Source organism: Rhamphochromis longiceps, linkage group LG6 (genome assembly GCF_057381845.1).
Source record: "Rhamphochromis longiceps isolate RC_006_pf linkage group LG6, R_longiceps_female_GT1.1, whole genome shotgun sequence".
NCBI lineage: Eukaryota > Metazoa > Chordata > Actinopteri > Cichliformes > Cichlidae > Rhamphochromis > Rhamphochromis longiceps.
Window position 1 is genome coordinate 36,067,153 of NC_140562.1, and position 18,437 is coordinate 36,085,589.

Below are 18,437 nucleotides of genomic sequence, written 5' to 3' on the forward strand. Positions count from 1 at the left end.
CTGAAATTCTTTTTTTGTGTTTCTGCGACTGTGTTCCGCAGTGATCTTGACAAAATTTTTGAGAAAAGGATGATCTAATTATTAACTTCTAACTATTACTATTATTAACTATTAACATTTTGGATGATATTTGTTAAAAGAAAGACAAAAACGAAATGAAAAAGGAAAGAAGGAATACTTCTGGAAAAAGAAGTAAATGTTTTTGATGCATATCAGTTAAAAATGACCTTTTATCATCAAATTATCAAGATGTTTGAGAATGATAATAAATAATAAATAAATATTCTAATACCATATGGTTAGAGTGTTAATGATGATGACCCAAATTGATTTGCACTGGAAATCACAAAAATGAAAAACTATTCAAAGTCTTGTAAACAAATCCTACAAACAATATAAATCCGGAGCTATTTTAACACAATGTAAAATTATTAATCAGTATTAATCAGGGAATATTAATCAGTCATGGTCCTGTTGTACATGAACCTTCTTATTATGATATTAGGTTGTACTGCCCCTCAGTGGCAGGAAAATAAAATTCTATTCTAAGTGTTAAATTTGTCAGCTGAACTGTTTTAGTTCAAAGGCACAATGTTCCCGCAATTCATCAGACAGAAGTCATTTTCTAGTACCAGTCTAATCACTTTGAATTACATTAAAGAATGTCGAAAAATTTCTACATTAAAAAAAAAGGCAAATGAGCACGAGTTGAAAAACATTTGTATCTCAATGCAGAAGTGAAAGCTTCAGTACTGCCAATGACATGTAGTAGCTCAAACTGTGGGTGTCCCATTTTCAGTACGTTTCCTGTCAGCTTTCTGTTTCTACGAAACAAAGCAAAGATGTGGATCCTTCGTAACCTGCTGTTCACCATCTGCAGTAAGTTGTCTAAATAGCTACAAAAGTAAACAGATGAAGAGTACAAATTTAAGATTTAGATTTATATGCATTAAATCTTTTTTCTTTTGTAGTTAAGGTCAGAAAAACAGCTTTCATTAGGCTCGGGAATGTTATACATGACTCTTGCTCTGACAAAATAAATAATTATATGTATTTTTTTTTAACTATATTTTCATGATTTTACAGTTGCTCTGAGGTGTGTGACCAGTGCAGTAGGGGTGATCCATGTGACTGGATATGTGGGGAGTATAGTTAAAGTTTCCTGTTCCTATGATGAGGGTTACGAGTCTTATGAGAAGTATCTGTGTAAGAACAACTGTGGTGACAGTGATGTTCTTGTTACAACATCGGAATCAAGGAAAAACAAATACAGGATCCATGATGACAAAACAGCACGAATCTTCACAACGACCATCTCTGATCTTCATTCTGCTGATGCTGGGAAATACTGGTGTGGAGTGACCAGAACTGGAAAAGATATCTACACTGAAGTCAAGCTTAAATTAGTACGAGGTAAATAATCCCTCAGCTAATTTTAATCTGTCTGTCCGTCCTTGTCTGTCTGATCTTGTCTAATCTAATGTATCAGGACCTAATCCTTTTAATCAACAAATAATACATTAACATGTATTACCACATGTTAAAACATATTAACATAATACATTAATGATACATTAACATTAAAATGATTTTAAATGTTATTAAATATATATATATATATATATATATATATATATATATATATATATATATATATATATATATATATATATATATATATATATATATATATATATATATATATATTATATTTATATATATATATTTATTATATTTATATTATATATTATTTATAATAATTTTATATGTCACCTAACCACATGATGGTGAAAAAAAAGAGCAGCCTTGATCATTTATTTCCGCTGAAAATTATTGTGGTAATCTCGAGCTTGTGGGCGGTAAACTCTCAATAGACATCAATGCCTATCTGAAAGCACAAATGCATGTGAAGCAAGAAAAAACCCACAAGAACCTGAATATAAAAATGTCATGCTGCTCTTCTGCGACTCTAACATGTCATTTGACACTGTTTATATTTTTGACAGACAGCTGCTGTGACACTGTGACCAAAGTTCAAAGTTATGAGGGATACTCTGAGTCTGTCAGTTGTCCGTATGAGTCTCAGTATCAGAACAGCCTGAAGTACATCTGCAGAGGAAACCTGCCCTCCACATGTCTGCAGCAGGCACTGATCACCTCTGACACCAAATCAAATGGACGATTCACACTTGATGATGACAAAGTGTCAGGAACATTCACAGTAAACATTAACAGCTTGGTCAAAAGTGATTCAGGGTCATACCTCTGTGGTGTCCAAAGAAACTCGGACCTGGATGTTTTCTCTGCTGTTGAGCTGGAAGTCAAAGGTGAGAGGTCATAGTAATATCACTTTACACCAACTGAAAGACAGCCTACAGTACAGTTTTCTGCAAAACACTTTTTAGGAAAGCTGAATAGTTTGTGATTTCACAATTTTGTCTTTCCATCTGACAGAGTGGTGCTGTGTCAAGTCAAGTCAAATAAATGGTACTGTAGGACATCCACTAATTTTTCAGTGTCCCTATCCTCCACAACATCGGGATAACAGGAAGTTCTTCTGTAAGGGAGACCATCGCAACAAATGCACAGACATGGTGACGAGTCAAAGTAGATTTGCAATAGAAGATAATGGTTCTTCCAGCTCTTTCTCAGTGACGATCACAAAGATACAAGCAGATGATACTGGGACATACTGGTGTGGGTCAGACTCTCAGTGGAGCCATGGAAACTACACCAAGATTCAGCTTTCAGTCGGTGAGACGAATACTTGTGCATGAAATAACATGGTTAGAGCTGTAAGTTACACCCTATTCTCAGACCATTGTGTCAGTGTGTCATGTCATTGTGTCATTTGTAGCGTGATGACTGATGACACTCGTGTAAAACTAGGACTACGGAAAACCTCATTTACTGCTGCTTACTTACACTTTTTTGGTGGCTTAAATATAGACACAGCCTCTTCCAGCCTCGCAGAAGTACCTCTGATTGTGTACTTAGTTCTCCAAGCTAAAAGCTAAAACATTATTATTATACATAAACATAATATTATTCTAACTAATTATTCTATTTTCTAATGAAATATTACCGAAAATGAAAATATATATATGATGATTCAATGATGATTCAATTCATTCAATTCTCGAATGAGAAAAACATGCACCTATAACAGGGTGTTTTACTGTTTAAATTAGTTAAAGTCTAACTTTAGCTCAGTGAATACTTTCAGAAAGACTTAACTGACTGCTAGAGTTCTACTCCTTCCTTTATTTTTTAAAAAAAGTTGCTAAGAGCCTTGTTTCTCCAACAGTCTTTCAGCAGCACACTGGCAATGGAGCTTCCACAGTGGAAACACCAGCACAAATTTCAGGTAAACTTATGAAGGGTACGGTATATACAGTATGCATCTTTTAGTCTATAGTGCTGTTGATCAGTGTTGTGAGATCAAATATTTTACCTCTCCATAAGCTATGGATACTTTTTGGAACTAGTTATAGTTTCATGGCAAAACAGAGTGTGTGCACCCGTGGCCAACAGCAAATATCAATAAAAAGAAACATTATCACAAAGGATAATGTTTGAGGATGTTTTTTTTACTGTTTCTGTTTTGGTTTCTGTTTTTCAGATGCAGGACAATATGTGGTTTACGCTGTGCCCGCCCTGCTGCTGGTACTTATATGTGTCCTTGTGCTTATAGTTTATAAGTGCAAACGTCAGAAAATAAAAGGTATATTCTGGATTCATAGACATGCACAAATTTCATGAAATGCACATGCGAAAAGAGCATAACCACGTTTTATGCTGTGTGTGTTCAGGTAATGAAGCTGTCGTGAACAGAAATACATCAAAGACAGGAGGTTTAGAGGAAGTAATGGGTGCAGCAGAAAATGGCGTAAGACAACAGCAGACAACAAGTCTCACTATACCACAACTAACTGATTTTATTCTTAGCTGTGTTCAATACAGTACTTTGCAAAAGACTTTCATGTAATTTTTTAAAAAGTTCTCAAGGCTTTCTGAAGGTCATTCAAAGTTTTTCTTTGGACATTGGTTCACACTCTCGTTTTTGTTTGTTTTTTTCCAATAAAAATAAAAGTAATGTTCGAATGTCCACTTCTCCAAAGCTGTACAGCCCTACTATGTCCTCCTCCTCCTGCATATGAACTGAAATCAGCTGATTGTAGCACGAGTGAGCAGGAAGAGCATATAACTGAAGAACCTTTGTAATGCAAGTAACAACATAACTGTAACTGTAAGGGAATTACAAGGCGACCGTGGCTCAGGGGGTTGGGAAGCGTATCTGTAACCGGAAGGTCGCCGGTTCGATCCCCGGGCTCTCTGTCCTGGTCGTTGTGTCCTTGGGCAAGACACTTTACCCTACCGCCTACTGGTGTTGGCCAGAGGGGCCGATGGCGCGATATGGCAGCCTCTCCTCTGTCAGTCTGCCCCAGGGCAGCTGTGGCTACAACCGTAGCTTGCCTCCACCAGTGTGTGAATGTGAGAGAGAATGAATAGTGGCATTGTAAAGCGCTTTGGGTGCCTTGAAAAGCGCTATATAAATCCAATCCATTATTATCATAAACATTTCATTGTTTATGAGTTTTTATAATTTAACAGAGCAGAATTATGTCAAACATCAGTTTGACACTAGATGAAAGCACTGCTACTGCTATGCACAGCTTCATGGAGCCTATAGCACGGCTTCAGTCTTGTCATGTGACAGTGTTGGCGTTTAGTAAAGGTCACAGATCACCAAAATTGCAATTCAAATTCTTTTAAGCAATTTCACTTGGAGAGCAAGAGGTTTGCAGGCATTGATAACTATGCCTTATAACCCTTACTGTTCTGAGCATGATATCACTGAGATCCCTGGAGAAAGATTCTACAAAACAGGAGTTTGAACTTAAGGATGAACATAAGCAATAATTTAGGATTTGATCAAAATATTAAACTTAAATGTCTGTGTGACCACAAAAAACATGTTTACATTTAACTCAAGAATTCAAACACTAATAATGTTCAACACTAATATAGGATCAAATAATTAAGTAATCACATTTAAAATCACCATAATTGCAACAGGTGTGACAGTGATTTGATGACAAAACTTGATGCTCATCTTGAAATTGTGGGGATTACAACTGATTTGAATTAGTTATCACAACAACAAGCACGGTTTAAGGAAGAAATAATCAGTTAAGATTTGAAAACATAAGAGAAAAAAGAGAAGTAGTCCCTTTGCTGGTTCTGCAGTTCGACAGTGTGAAATTAACCGCCGACTAAAAAAATTTATAGTAGTGGATTGTCTCATTGAGGTATTTGGGGGTAGCATGAAATGTTTTTGATGCAGACTCTGGTCCACAGGCTACACTTAAGAGAGCTGCAGCTTTATACTTTCTATGATGTTGAGCTGAGAACATGTGGGAAGCATCCAGTTTTAGACTTTTTAACTTCTTTTCACCCTAAAACTTCAGTAAACTATGGAATTTATCTGCAGCAATATTTGAAACATTATTTGCCTTTAGTGTTCTATCAGATTGTAATTGTTGGTCAAACATAATGTATTTTATACACATCTCTTACTATAATTCTTCATATTGTGAGTCTGGATAGATGTGGTTTTACTCATTAGTGGTGAAATCAGATCATAAGACAATCTTAGTTTGAAAGTGGTGCCAGAAAAAAATGTTGTTTTTTAATGTTTGCTTTATAAAATGTTTCCATAACACCATCATGTGTTTTCCATTGGTTTCTGAATAGATTTATGGAAACGATGAAGTTGTGAGGTATTCAGAGAAGCAGACCTCCAAGAGTGCCTGTAACGACTATCATGATGCAGGTGAAGATGAACCAGACTATGAAAACTGCACACAATCTGAAGAAATCTACTGTAATGAAGATTTCCATAAAGCCAATAGAAGATGAGACTAATTACATCTGTGCGTACATTCAAAAACAGATTCAAAGTGATTTGTTCACCAGGGCTTGCACTTAATAAATGTTCCTTTGTTTTTCATTCTTTTGCTGTTTTCACTGCCTTAGCACACTAAACCTGTTCAGGTTAAGGTATTGCTTGCTGTTGACAGCATGATGTGGACTGTGCTTCTGAAACTGTGAGAAACCAACCAAAAATTAAATGTAATCATTGCTTTTTTCATTTTATGATACTCCCCCCCCCCCCCCCCCCCCCCCCCCCATTGGTTTCAATTGAAGATTTCTGACACAAGCAGTTACTGGATTCAATTTTGCAGACAAAAGTAAACATTATTCATCAACATGTGTCACGTAACCATCTAATAGCAGCACAAATGTGGCAGGTTTCCCCCGTGGAGTGCTTCTATTAACCGACGTATATTTTTGGTAATGCTTGGTTTAAATTTGGTAGTACAACCACAGTACTAAGTGAGATAACTGCAGTATTGTATTGCTTAAATTTATGATGATGTATTTATATATTTTTTGTTTTTCTTATTCTTCTATGTAGGAAACTTTTTTTCTCACTTCTAGAGAGTTTGGTGCCACTTGAATGAAACCTTCAACTTTAATTTTCTTCTGAGGAGATTAAAAAAAACTCAACTTCCATCAAAAAGTCTCACTTTCATTGTCACTGGTTAGTGTGTCACAGTGACCCTGTGGTTACAGCACCAGTAATTTTACTGCAGTATTTTACAAGAGTGCAGTTTGCATCACTTGTTAATAGCTATAAAGATTGGATACAGGTATGTTTCTTGCAAAACTTTAATTCTTGCCTTTCATTTTATTGTAATTTTTAAAAATAAGTGCTATATTTAATATTATAACTTCTTTTTACTTTTCACTAATGATGTGGCACCAAATAATTGGTTATGGGCATAAAGTGAACAATTATGACGGTATTTGAAATGATTAGATTTGCTTTTCCAGGGGACCATTTTGGACTTTCCAGACAGACAGAAATAAAGACGACAGAAAAACATGACTGTTGTTCCTCTTTTGTGATGAATCTTTCTGTGAAAATTGGAAGTGACTGTAGTGGTAAGCATATTGCAAAGGAAACTTTTAAATATAAAAATAACAACACACTTCTCACGCTGGATCTGGATATGTCACCCAGTTGCTTAAAGAGAAAATCAGCTAAAGGTTTTCTATGAACAAATCTGTTTTAATTTGTGCTCATTGCATCACAATAGAAGGAAAATACAATTCCAAAGCACAATATGACAAGAGAACAGGGAACATTTAAGAAAATGTTGGCATACATGGGTGTTATCAGCTGCACTACCAAGCTTAAACCAAGAAGGATGATAGTTGCTCCATTAGCATTATCTGACAGAACTAGTTAGCTGCTTTACCAAATATATGGGGAGTTTTTAGAACTGTGACTGTAGAAATTCTTGGTTTACTGACCAAATTTAACTAAAAAACTTTTTTTGATAATTGTTCTAATAATTGACATTTCTTGTGAAATTAGACCAACTTTTCAAGGACCCAGCTTTTTAACCTCCTGAGACCCAAACTCTTTCATGCCATGCATTTTTAATTTTTCTTTGCTATTTGGGCTGATTGGGACCTGATGAAAGTAAAAACAAAGAATTACCTGATTTTTGGGGGGGGATTTTTGTTTCTGAGAAAAATGAGATCCACATATGAGGACATTCGTTTTAAATTTCAATAGAACAGTGGTAGTATACTCTCCTCGTAAGTGGATATCATGCCCTTGTAGAGGTTAATTTGTATTTTGGTCTAGATAATCCAAAACGTGATGTCCGCATATGTGGACACCAGGTCCCAGGAGGCCCTTGGGCAAATTCAGCAGTTTTAGTTTTCTGGTTTGGCTACTGGTTGGATAAAGTAGCATTGTGGTGGTGTTAGTTTAAGTTCTAAGACTGTTGCTTCTGAACCATTAACATAATTAACAGAGAATAAAATGCATGTTTGCTGTGCTTCTTTTATGTGAATGCAACATTGATAGTAAGATATAAAACTCAAGGGGCCTGTTTATCGAGTGATTTTAGTTTCAGTTCTTTAAGCACAGTTTCCTAAATACACTTACAGTTAACAATTTCAGTGCAAAACCTAACTTTTACAGTGTTCTTTGTGTGAAGTCTGTGAATATTTCTTTCAACACTAGGAGGCATGCGTCAGTTACAAATCTTAAAATGCCTCTAGAAGATGTCCAGTCACCTCTGTACTGATAGTCTGGCTCCACCCTGGCTTCCTTGTTGTGTGCGAGTCATTCCTGTCAAGTTTCTGTTTTGATTAACCAAAGCAAAGATGTGGATCCTTCAAAACTTGCTGTTCACCCTTTGTAGTAAGTCGTTTAAATAGCTACAGAAGAATAACAAATCTGTTATTGGGAATGTTATTATACATGATTTTCGACATGACAAAACAAATAATTATTACATTTTTATACTGTCTTTACTTTACAGTTGCTCTGAGGTGTGTGATCAGTGCAGTAGGGGTGATCCATGTGACTGGATATATGGGGAGTGAGGTTAAAGTTTCCTGCTTCTATGGCCAGGGTTATGAGTCTTATGAGAAGTATCTGTGTAAGAGCAACTGTGGTAACGGTGATGTTCTTATTAAAACATCAGAATCAAGGAAAAACAAATATGTTATCCATGATGACAAAACAGCACGAATCTTCACAACGACCATCTTTGATCTTCGTTCTGTGGATGCTGGCAAATACTGGTGTGGGGTGAGCAAATTTGGAAAAGATATCTACACTGAAGTCGAGCTGAAATTAATGCCAGGTAAATACATTCTTCTCAAAATGTATTTTATAATGAAGTAAAATAATTAAGATGATGTTAAAGACAATCAAGTTTGTGTTTCCAGTGATTACAAGGTGACATAAAATGTAAATATAAGGTGTAAAGGATTATTTCCTTTATCTTTTTGACAGACAGCTGCTGTGACACTGATTAAATCACACAAACTCTGGGTCTCAGGCAATCTTGTTGCAGCAAGCTAAATATAAAACATCCTCTCTCTATTCTGTGGCTGTACAACATTTTCTGATTCTATTTATAATTTTGACAGACAGCTGCTGTGACAATATGACCAAGCTTGAAAGCTATGAGGGATATTCTGAGTCTATCAGTTGTCCGTACGAGTCTCAGTACCAGAACAATTTGAAGTACATGTGCAGAGGAAATCAGCGCTCCACATGTCGTCGGCAGGCACTAATCACCTCTCATAGCAGACAACATGGACGATTCAGACTCGATGATGACAAAATCTCAGGAAAATTCACAGTGACCATTAACAGTTTGACCAAAAGTGATTCAGGATCATACCTCTGTGGTGTCCAAAGAAACTCGGACCTGGATGTTTTCTCTGCTGTTGAGCTGGAAGTCAAAGGTGAGAGGTCATAGTTATATGTCATTAATTCAGCCAAAATGAAACACTGTTTTCTGTAAAAGTCTCTTTAATAAAGTTGAATGTGATTCTTAAATACTTGGAGGAAAGTACACAAAGATTCAGCTGTCAGTAGTTAAGTTGAACAGTTGTGTATATGACAGCAAAATTAATGTCTTTGTTTGCACCCAACTTGTTAACCATGGACTGCAGTTTTTAATTCAATTGTCTGACGTGATGAAATAGTACAGCAGCCAACTGGTTTCACACTAAATGCAAGAAATCTGCCAAAAATGGAACTGCTGAGAACACTGCGTACTAAGGCAGACACATCACTTCCCACAGTATGCATCCATGTTGATAGGGCCTCTTCTAGACTCTCAGTGATTGCATTTTTTTCACAGATTATAAAGTAGTTTTCGACTTTCTTTCATATAAAACTGATGATCAAAGTACTATTGACCTGCAAGTTCTTTAACAGCTTTTATATCTGTCTATCCACCCACCCATCTATAAATCGATCTTTATATAAGCATAACTAAGCATATCTTGCTTTATCCAACACAGCCCCTAACACATTTTTTAATAGTGTATTTAGTGCTAAAAGCTAACCCCAGGTGTTTATATAGGGGGTTATCATTTATACAATAGAAGACAAAAAGATATGCACTACCTTTTTTATACTTTCTATGTTATATATGTCATTTTTTCTCTTTATGCCAGTGAAATACTTTGAAATTTACATAGGCTATATGAGGCTTTATGAGTAACAGAAAGAGTGAGTGTCGGAGCCACAATCCACAATGAAACACAGAGCATCCGGGAAATCTTGAGACAAGCTGCTCCAAGAATGCCTCAGGAAGCCGAATACAGATGATGATGAGCCACAGAAAGAGGAACTGTCATGGATAACCAAACCACATGGGATGCACCATCAACAGATAGAGGAAGTGGCTGATATCAGGACATCCTACCAAAAAGGCTGGCTTAAAGGAAAACACAAGAGACTCTGAACAAGGAGCAGAAGACCACAACTAAGATAAATCAGAATCCCACCAGAGCACGACATCAAGAAGAAGGAGGACAAGATAACTGTGAAGTACCAGGGGCAGAAGGAACAAGTAGACCAGTGAAAGGAGGTAAAATCCAAAGTGATCCAGTGGTAATTGTACAACAGCTTCAAGCACAGCTTAATAAAGGTCGCAGCAAGTCTCAGTTTCCTCTGTGAAAGGAAGACTTTGAGCTACAGGTTTGACAGGATGAGTTGCAACAAGAAAGCCATTGCTAAGAGTAAGACAAAGAGGCTTGTCTGGGCCATGAAACACCGCCATTGGACTACTGAATACTGGAAGGAGGTATTATGGACTGAGGAATCTAAATTAGAAATCTTCAGTTCATCGCGCAGGATTTTTGTATGCCGTCAAGAAGGCGAAAGGATGGTTCCACAATGTGAGAGGCACCCTGAACCAAAACTGCTAGCACAGCATTCTGCAGCACCATGCAATACCCTCTGGTATGCATCTATTTCAGAGTGCAATCAGACATTAAAGTGCATAATTATTTTATAAAAAACTGGAAAAATTGGGGTGTTCTAAAACTTCTAAAACTGAGCCGTAGTGTATATATAACATTTGTAATTTTTTTTCAGATGTTTTGGATGGGTTTGGAGCAGAGATAAGTGTCTGGTTTGAACAAATATGTGAATGAATTCGTCCCAACTTAAAGTTTTCTGTGATTATCTCTTTTTCAGACCATTCTCTATAAACTCTAGAGGTAGTGTTTTCCAACTGACCCGTCAGGCTCCAACAGTCATAAAATGTTCAACTGAGCACTGAGTTTCTGACATGTGATTGGCTTATTAGACTTATATCTTCATGAGCAGTTGAACAAGTGTGCCTTACAGAGAGGCTGACAAGTGCATATTGGTCTGTTGATGTGGTTCATGGTTACAATGTGGGTAATTCCCCTGGGATTAAACACAAGTAAAGTCAATGTGCTCGTAAGTGTCAAAACAGCTGTGTAAGCGTGCACCTGTGATCAACAGTTGTGCTGAAATGCCAGTAACTGAAAATGAACTTTCTATTCTGTTTTTAATTGGTTTCTATTTTTCAGAAGCGGTGCTCTACGCAGCCTACGCTGTTGTCCCTGTGGTTTTACTAATATGTGTCCTGGTTATTATTTATAAGTACAAATGTTACAATGTGAGAGGTATGCTATAGTTTATATTTACACACATATTCAGACTCTACACTCAAATGTGCATGCAGAAAGAGCTGAAAAATTTCTTAAACTGTATTTTCAGCAACTAAAGCTGTCATGAGCAGAAATACACCCAAAGCAGATGATGTGATAGAAGCAGAAGAAGGTGGAGTAAGTCCAAAGCCTATATGTGTATAATACACACACACACACACACACACACACACACACACACACACACACACACACACACACACACACACACACACACACACACACACACACACACGATTATTGATTAAACTGAGACATTGACCAGCTAACTGGTTATCAGTCTGCTTTGGTTTGGATTTAAACTTGTTATCTCAGGGACGCTTGTGGACAGAAGGAGTTTTTAAAACTAAAAATGATTTAGTGATGAAAAGAAATGTTATAGAGTGGTGTCGACTACTGTGATGTTTAGAACAGAAAAGTGAAAAATTTAAGAGAAGAGCTCACTCAGCTGGTTTTATGCTTCTTTAGTATAATGTGACATTAATTGGAAATTAATGGATTTTATAGTCATGCTATGATGTGTGGAAGTCATCCAGTTTTAGAACTTGTAGCTACTTTAACCTCTTAAGACCCAAACTCTTCCACGACATGCATTTTTAATTTCTCCTTGATATTTGGGCATGTTGAGGCCCAATTAATGTAAAAACAAAGAATTACTACATTTTTTTAACCTTTTTTTTTTTTAAGAAAAATAAGAGCCATATATGAGGATTTTTTTTTTTTAAATTTTGATAGAACAGTAGCAGTATAATGTCCTCGTAAGTAGAAATCAGGCCCATGTTGAGCAAAATTGAGTATTCTGGTCTAAATAACCCAAAATGTGATGTCCACATATGTGGACGCCAGGTCCTAGGAGGTTAAATCAGCTTCTGTGGTTCGGTCAGTATCTGTCATATGTAAAACATCTGCATTTAAAACATTTTTATTATATTTCTTGTAATAAAAGTTGTCACTACATATATTATATGAGCCTATGTATACTCATATACTGCAACCAGGGTCTCTGCAGCATATGTGGTTCCCTAGCCTCTAACTATCTTTGTTGATTCTTTAGATTTATGGAAATCAAGAATTTGTGGTGACCTTCAAACAGCAAAGCGCCTTGAACCACTTTGATGATCCAGGCGGAGATGAACCAGATTACGAAAACGTTACAACTGAAGAACGCTACTGCAATGAAAATTACCATAAAGCTCACAGAAGATAAATATGTACATATGTGCTTAAACTGTGGGTCTCAATTGTATGCAGATCCTGTTTGATTCATCCTTAACACGAGGTGCTCACCAAAGTACCGCTGTTGTTCAACATTGTCACTGTCTTACAAAGTCAAAGTCAAAGTCAAAGTCAACTTTATTTGTCAATTCTGCCACATGTACAGGACATACGGAGAATAGAAATTTCGTTACTCTCAAACCCTAGATGAAATAGCAAATGAACATTTAAATAAGAGAGTGATTAAAAAATGCAAATAAAATAATTAAAAAGTAAAAATTTAAATAAATAAATACAATACAAATTAACAAGAAAGCTATGCAATATACAATATACAATATTCAGGTAAGGGTAAATGACATTGAGTGTAAACCAGGCAGAGTAGTGCAAATAGGCAAATAGTGCAAATGGAGATTTAGTAATGTACGGTAAGAGATAGTATAACAACAAAGTCTTATGAGGTAATGGCAGTCCAATGCTCCACAAAGTGACTGGTAACTGGTGCAGGCCAGTGAGTGAGTCAGAGTGTGTGTGTGTGTGTGTGTGTGTGTGTGTGTGTGTGTGTGTGTGTGTGTGTGTGTGTGTGTGACAGAGTTCAGTGAGACCATAGAGGAGAAGAGGCAGAATCGGGAGGAAGTTAAGCTTCCTGACAGCCTGATGGATGAAGCTGTCCTTCAGTCTGCTGGTCCTGGCCTGGAGACTCCGCAGTCTCCTCCCTGACGGCAGCAGCTTGAAGAAGCTTTGCATTGGGTGCGTGGGATCAGCCGCTATGCAAAGGGCTTTTTTAGTGAGACGGGTGCTGTAAATGTCCTGGAGGGAGGGGAGAGAGACACCAATGATCCTCTCTGCAGCTCTCACTATGCGTTGGAGGGTTCTATGACAGGACGCATTGCAGGCTCCAAACCACACAGTGATGCAGCTCGACAGGATGCTCTCGATGGTGCCTCTGTAGAAAGTGTACATGATGGGGGCTGGTGCTCCTGCTCTTCTTAGTTTGCGGAGAAAAAAGAGACGCTGCTGTGATTTCTTGGCCAGTGCTGTGGTGTTGTACGTCCAGGAGAGATCCTCTGTGATGTGCACACCCAAGAACTTGGTGCTGCTCACTCTCTCCACAGACGCTCCGTCAATGGTCAGAGGAGCATGTTGGGTGTGCATTCTCCTGAAGTCCACAACAATCTCCTTCGTCTTCTCCACATTCAGAGAGAGATTGTTGTCAGCACACCACGTGGCCAGGCGTCTCACCTCACTTCTGTAGTCGGTCTCATCCCTGTTGCTAATGAGACCCACCACCGTTGTGTCGTCCGCAAACTTGATGAAGAGCAAAGAAAGTATTCAGCTCGTTCAGCAGGGGGATAGTGCTATCACAGGTCTGTGGTGGGGGCTTGTAATCTGTGATGGTCTGAATGCCCCGCCACAGGCTCCGTGAGTCTCTGCTGTCTTTGAAGTGATGAGATATTTTCCTGGAGTACTGTCTCTTAGCCTCTCTGATGCCACGGGAAAGGTTGGCCCTAGCTGTCCTCAGGCTCGCCTCGTCTCCATCTCTGAAGGCAACATCCGATCCCTACTTCATTAATATCATGAAAAACATCCTGTGAATATTTATAGATTAAATTACAGATAAAAGCAAACGGGCTGTGTCAGTCAGAGGGAACATGTTTTGCAGGTGGGTTTTACTGCTTCTCCTTAAAGTATAATGTACTGATAAGACTTCTGTATTTTAACTAAAATAGTGAATGAATACTTTTTTTTCAACCAAGCAAGTGTGAATACTTTTTTCACTGATGGACATCATGTCACGGTCCATGGTCCGCCTTTTTTATTTTGGGCTTCCTCATGGTTTTTACACTGTAGTGTGTTTTTCTCACTGTGTATAGCTCCCTAGCCCTTTTGTATTTTCTGAGTCCAGTTTTAGGTTTTGTAATGTGGCTTCCCTGTGTTCTGTATTTCCTGTTTTACTTTGATAGTCCCTGTTCTGTGTGTAGTGTGTCTGGTTTTGCTCTCCCTTGTCTTGTCAGCCCTGATTTGACCCAGCTGTGTTTCCCTCCTGTCTCTTATCCCCTGATTGCTCCCTCTGTGTATTTTAGGACGGTGTTTCTCTGTGTCAGTGTTGCATCGTTAATGTCTGCTCACCCTCATTCCCCACTCTGTTTTCCGTCTGCCAATTTAGTTTAGTCACTTTACCAGTTTTGCTAGTTTTCAAAATTTGTTGAAGAAAACCGTCCATTGAGCAGTTTAAGAGTTTTCACTAAACCCATTTTCTGAAACTGGTCTCTGGGCAGGCATTTAAGCCGTACAACCATTTATGACTTTTAGTAAACTGAAAGTGAAATAAAAAAAAAGGAAAAAGCAAAACTCTTTCAGTATTGCTGCTTAGTGTGTCACACTGAGCCCTCTGCTGGCACTGTTTCAGTGTAACACTGAATACAGTAATTATGCTGCAGTATTCGAAATAAGCATCACTCATTCATATTGAATGCGTAAAAAATATAAATGACTGTAGTGGTAAGTATTTCAGGGTATCCAGATATTAAAATTGAAATAAAATTATATCACAGTGTCTTTGCATAAATTCTGGATGGTTCAACATGCTGTTTAAAGGCTACAGGAACAGTTTCCTAAGAACAAACCTACTGTGGTCTGTCTTTGTGATTGTTATTTTGATAGACAGGGTCATGCAATCACTCATGAAATGATCTCATCCAATTTTTTTTCTTCTTTTTTAAAGTTTTTTTTTTTAACATATGCAATATTTGATATCTAACTCCTCACAGCATCCTCCATAATAATCAGCTAGCTCACGCCCTTCACAATGAATCCAACTCCTATTCTTCAGCTCCACACTCTGAGAGAAAAGCTCTCACTCCTTGCAGTTGCACAACTCCATGTTTTTCTTTAGCTGCTGAGTATCTTGTTCTTGTGTCTGAGTCATAATTTTCTGAGGCTGAGTCAATGCTGGTTCCTCAGACACAGGGTGGTTAAACACAGAAGTTCATGTAATGTTTTGACAGCAAAGCCTAGCAATACTTCTTTCACCACTAGATGGCATATATCAACAATTTTATAAATTTTTAAATTATTTTATGAGAAGGGCCACCCAAGAATGCTCCATCCCTGCTGTTCTGACAGTCTGTCTTTGCATTTGGCTTTAACGTTTGCATGACATAAAATACCTCTAATGTGAGTGGGCGTTAAGGTGTCTGGGAAGGGATCTCAAAACTGGATGGCAGACAGTTGGTGTCGTAAACCACCGCCTCTGTTCAAAGATGGTCGCTCACAGTGGACATAAATTGCTTCTTTTACTCCTCTTTCAAACCATCTGTCTTCTCTGTCCAAAATGTGAACACTGGCATCCTCAAAAGAGTGACCTTTGTCCTTTAGATGCAGATGGACCTTGTCTTGTCCCGTGGAGGTGGCTCTTCTATGTTGTGCCATATGTTTATGAAGTGGCTGTTTGGTCTCTTCAATGTAGAGGTCTGGGCATTCCTCGCTATATTATACAGCATACACCACATTATTAAGTTTGTGTTTAGGAGTTTTGTCTTTGGGCTGAACCAGTTTCTGTCTGAGTGTGTTGCTGGGTCTGAAGTAAACTGGGATGTCGTGCTTGGAGAAAACTCTCGTGAGTTTTTCTGATACACAGGCCACATAGGGGATGACAATGTTGTTGTGTTTGTCTTTCTTATCCTCTCTAGATGGTGTCTGATCTTCTTTCCCGTGCATCTTTGCTGACTTGATGAAAGCCAATTAGCATAACTGCATGTTTTGAGAGCTTCTTTTACATGTGTGTGTTCTTTCTCTTTCTCTTCAGGCTTTCCAAGCTCCTTAGACTGTTGTTTATAATACAACAACAGTATACAGGGAGTGCAGAATTATTAGGCAAGTTGTATTTTTGAGGAATAAATTTATTATTGAACAACAACCATGTTCTCAATGAACCCAAAAAAACTCATTAATATCAAAGCTGAATGTTTTTGGAAGTAGTTTTTAGTTTGTTTTTAGTTTTAGCTATTTTAGGGGGATATCTGTGTGTGCAGGTGACTATTACTGTGGATAATTATTAGGCAACTTAACAAAAATCAAATATATACCCATTTCAATTATTTATTTTTACCAGTGACACCAATATAACATCTCCACATTCACAAATATACATTTCTGACATTCAAAAACAAAACAAAAACAAATCAGCGACCAATATAGCCACCTTTCTTTGCAAGGACACTCAAAAGCCTGCCATCCATGGATTCTGTCAGTGTTTTGATCTGTTCACCATCAACATTGCGTGCAGCAGCAACCACAGCCTCCCAGACACTGTTCAGAGAGGTGTACTGTTTTCCCTCCTTGTAAATCTCACATTTGATGATGGACCACAGGTTCTCAATGGGGTTCAGATCAGGTGAACAAGGAGGCCATGTCATTAGTTTTTCTTCTTTTATACCCTTTCTTGCCAGCCACGCTGTGGAGTACTTGGACGCGTGTGATGGAGCATTGTCCTGCATGAAAATCATGTTTTTCTTGAAGGATGCAGACTTCTTCCTGTACCACTGCTTGAAGAAGGTGTCTTCCAGAAACTGGCAGTAGGACTGGGAGTTGAGCTTGACTCCATCCTCAACCCGAAAAGGCCCCACAAGCTCATCTTTGATGATACCAGCCCAAACCAGTACTCCACCTCCACCTTGCTGGCGTCTGAGTCGGACTGGAGCTCTCTGCCCTTTACCAATCCAGCCACGGGCCCATCCATCTGGCCCATCAAGACTCACTCTCATTTCATCAGTCCATAAAACCTTAGAAAAATCAGTCTTGAGATATTTCTTGGCCCAGTCTTGAGATATTTCTTGGCCCAGTCTTGAGATATTTCTTGGCCCAGTCTTGACGTTTCAGCTTGTGTGTCTTGTTCAGTGGTGGTCGTCTTTCAGCCTTTCTTACCTTGGCCATGTCTCTGAGTATTGCACACCTTGTGCTTTTGGGCACTCCAGTGATGTTGCAGCTCTGAAATATGGCCAAACTGGTGGCAAGTGGCATCTTGGCAGCTGCACGCTTGACTTTTCTCAGTTCATGGGCAGTTATTTTGCACCTTGGTTTTTCCACACGCTTCTTGCGACCCTGTTGACTATTTTGAATGAAACGCTTGATTGTTCGATGATCACGCTTCAGAAGCTTTGCAATTTTGAGACTGCTGCATCCCTCTGCAAGATATCTCACTATTTTTGACTTTTCTGAGCCTGTCAAGTCCTTCTTTTGACCCATTTTGCCAAAGGAAAGGACGTTGCCTAATAATTATGCACACCTGATATAGGGTGTTGATGTCATTAGACCACACCCCTTCTCATTACAGAGATGCACATCACCTAATATGCTTAATTGGTAGTAGGCTTTCGAGCCTATACAGCTTGGAGTAAGACAACATGCATGAAGAGGATGATGTGGACAAAATACTCATTTGCCTAATAATTCTGCACTCCCTGTAATCTTACATGTCAGTAGACAGAGCTGGCTGTCATCCCAGAAGTTAAAGTCTAAGTGTCGAAGCAAACTCTCGCACTGTCATGTTTTGGCAAAAAGCAGACCCAAAGAGCAGATTCAAATAATGTCTGGCAGGTTTAAAGTGTTTCTGTTTGACTTGTTTG

At 38.2% G+C, this 18,437-nt stretch overlaps 2 protein-coding genes across 2 annotated transcripts; both read left to right on the forward strand.

Annotated features, from left to right (window-relative positions):
* The first annotated feature begins 841 nt into the window (after positions 1–841).
* Positions 842–6,531, forward strand: LOC146668525 (polymeric immunoglobulin receptor-like). The gene is made up of 8 exons (XM_085410455.1): positions 842–879; positions 1,087–1,413; positions 2,007–2,327; positions 2,455–2,754; positions 3,308–3,367; positions 3,623–3,724; positions 3,813–3,889; positions 5,758–6,531. The coding sequence occupies exons 1-8, from the start codon at positions 843–845 to the stop codon at positions 5,920–5,922; spliced, it is 1,389 nt and encodes a 462-aa protein (XP_085266581.1). The 5' UTR covers position 842; the 3' UTR covers positions 5,923–6,531.
* Positions 6,532–8,250: 1,719 nt separating this feature from the next.
* On the forward strand, positions 8,251–12,836 carry LOC146668526 (polymeric immunoglobulin receptor-like). The gene is made up of 6 exons (XM_085410453.1): positions 8,251–8,287; positions 8,409–8,735; positions 9,025–9,345; positions 11,455–11,550; positions 11,645–11,712; positions 12,650–12,836. Exons 1-6 carry the CDS (start codon positions 8,251–8,253, stop codon positions 12,800–12,802), a joined length of 1,002 nt encoding a protein of 333 aa, XP_085266579.1. The 3' UTR covers positions 12,803–12,836.
* The last annotated feature ends 5,601 nt before the right edge of the window (positions 12,837–18,437 follow it).

Bases quoted from the DNA above. Each gene is read 5' to 3' on its own strand.
- LOC146668526 (XM_085410453.1), top strand. From the start codon at position 8,251: ATGTGGATCCTTCAAAACTTGCTGTTCACCCTTTGTA. The intron at 9,346-11,454 runs GTGAGAGGTCAT...TCTATTTTTCAG, and splicing joins TGTTGAGCTGGAAGTCAAAG to AAGCGGTGCTCTACGCAGCC. The intron at 11,713-12,649 runs GTAAGTCCAAAG...TTGATTCTTTAG, and splicing joins TAGAAGCAGAAGAAGGTGGA to ATTTATGGAAATCAAGAATT.
- LOC146668525 (XM_085410455.1), top strand. From the start codon at position 843: ATGTGGATCCTTCGTAACCTGCTGTTCACCATCTGCA. The intron at 880-1,086 runs GTAAGTTGTCTA...ATGATTTTACAG, and splicing joins CCTGCTGTTCACCATCTGCA to TTGCTCTGAGGTGTGTGACC. The intron at 3,890-5,757 runs GTAAGACAACAG...GTTTCTGAATAG, and splicing joins TGGGTGCAGCAGAAAATGGC to ATTTATGGAAACGATGAAGT.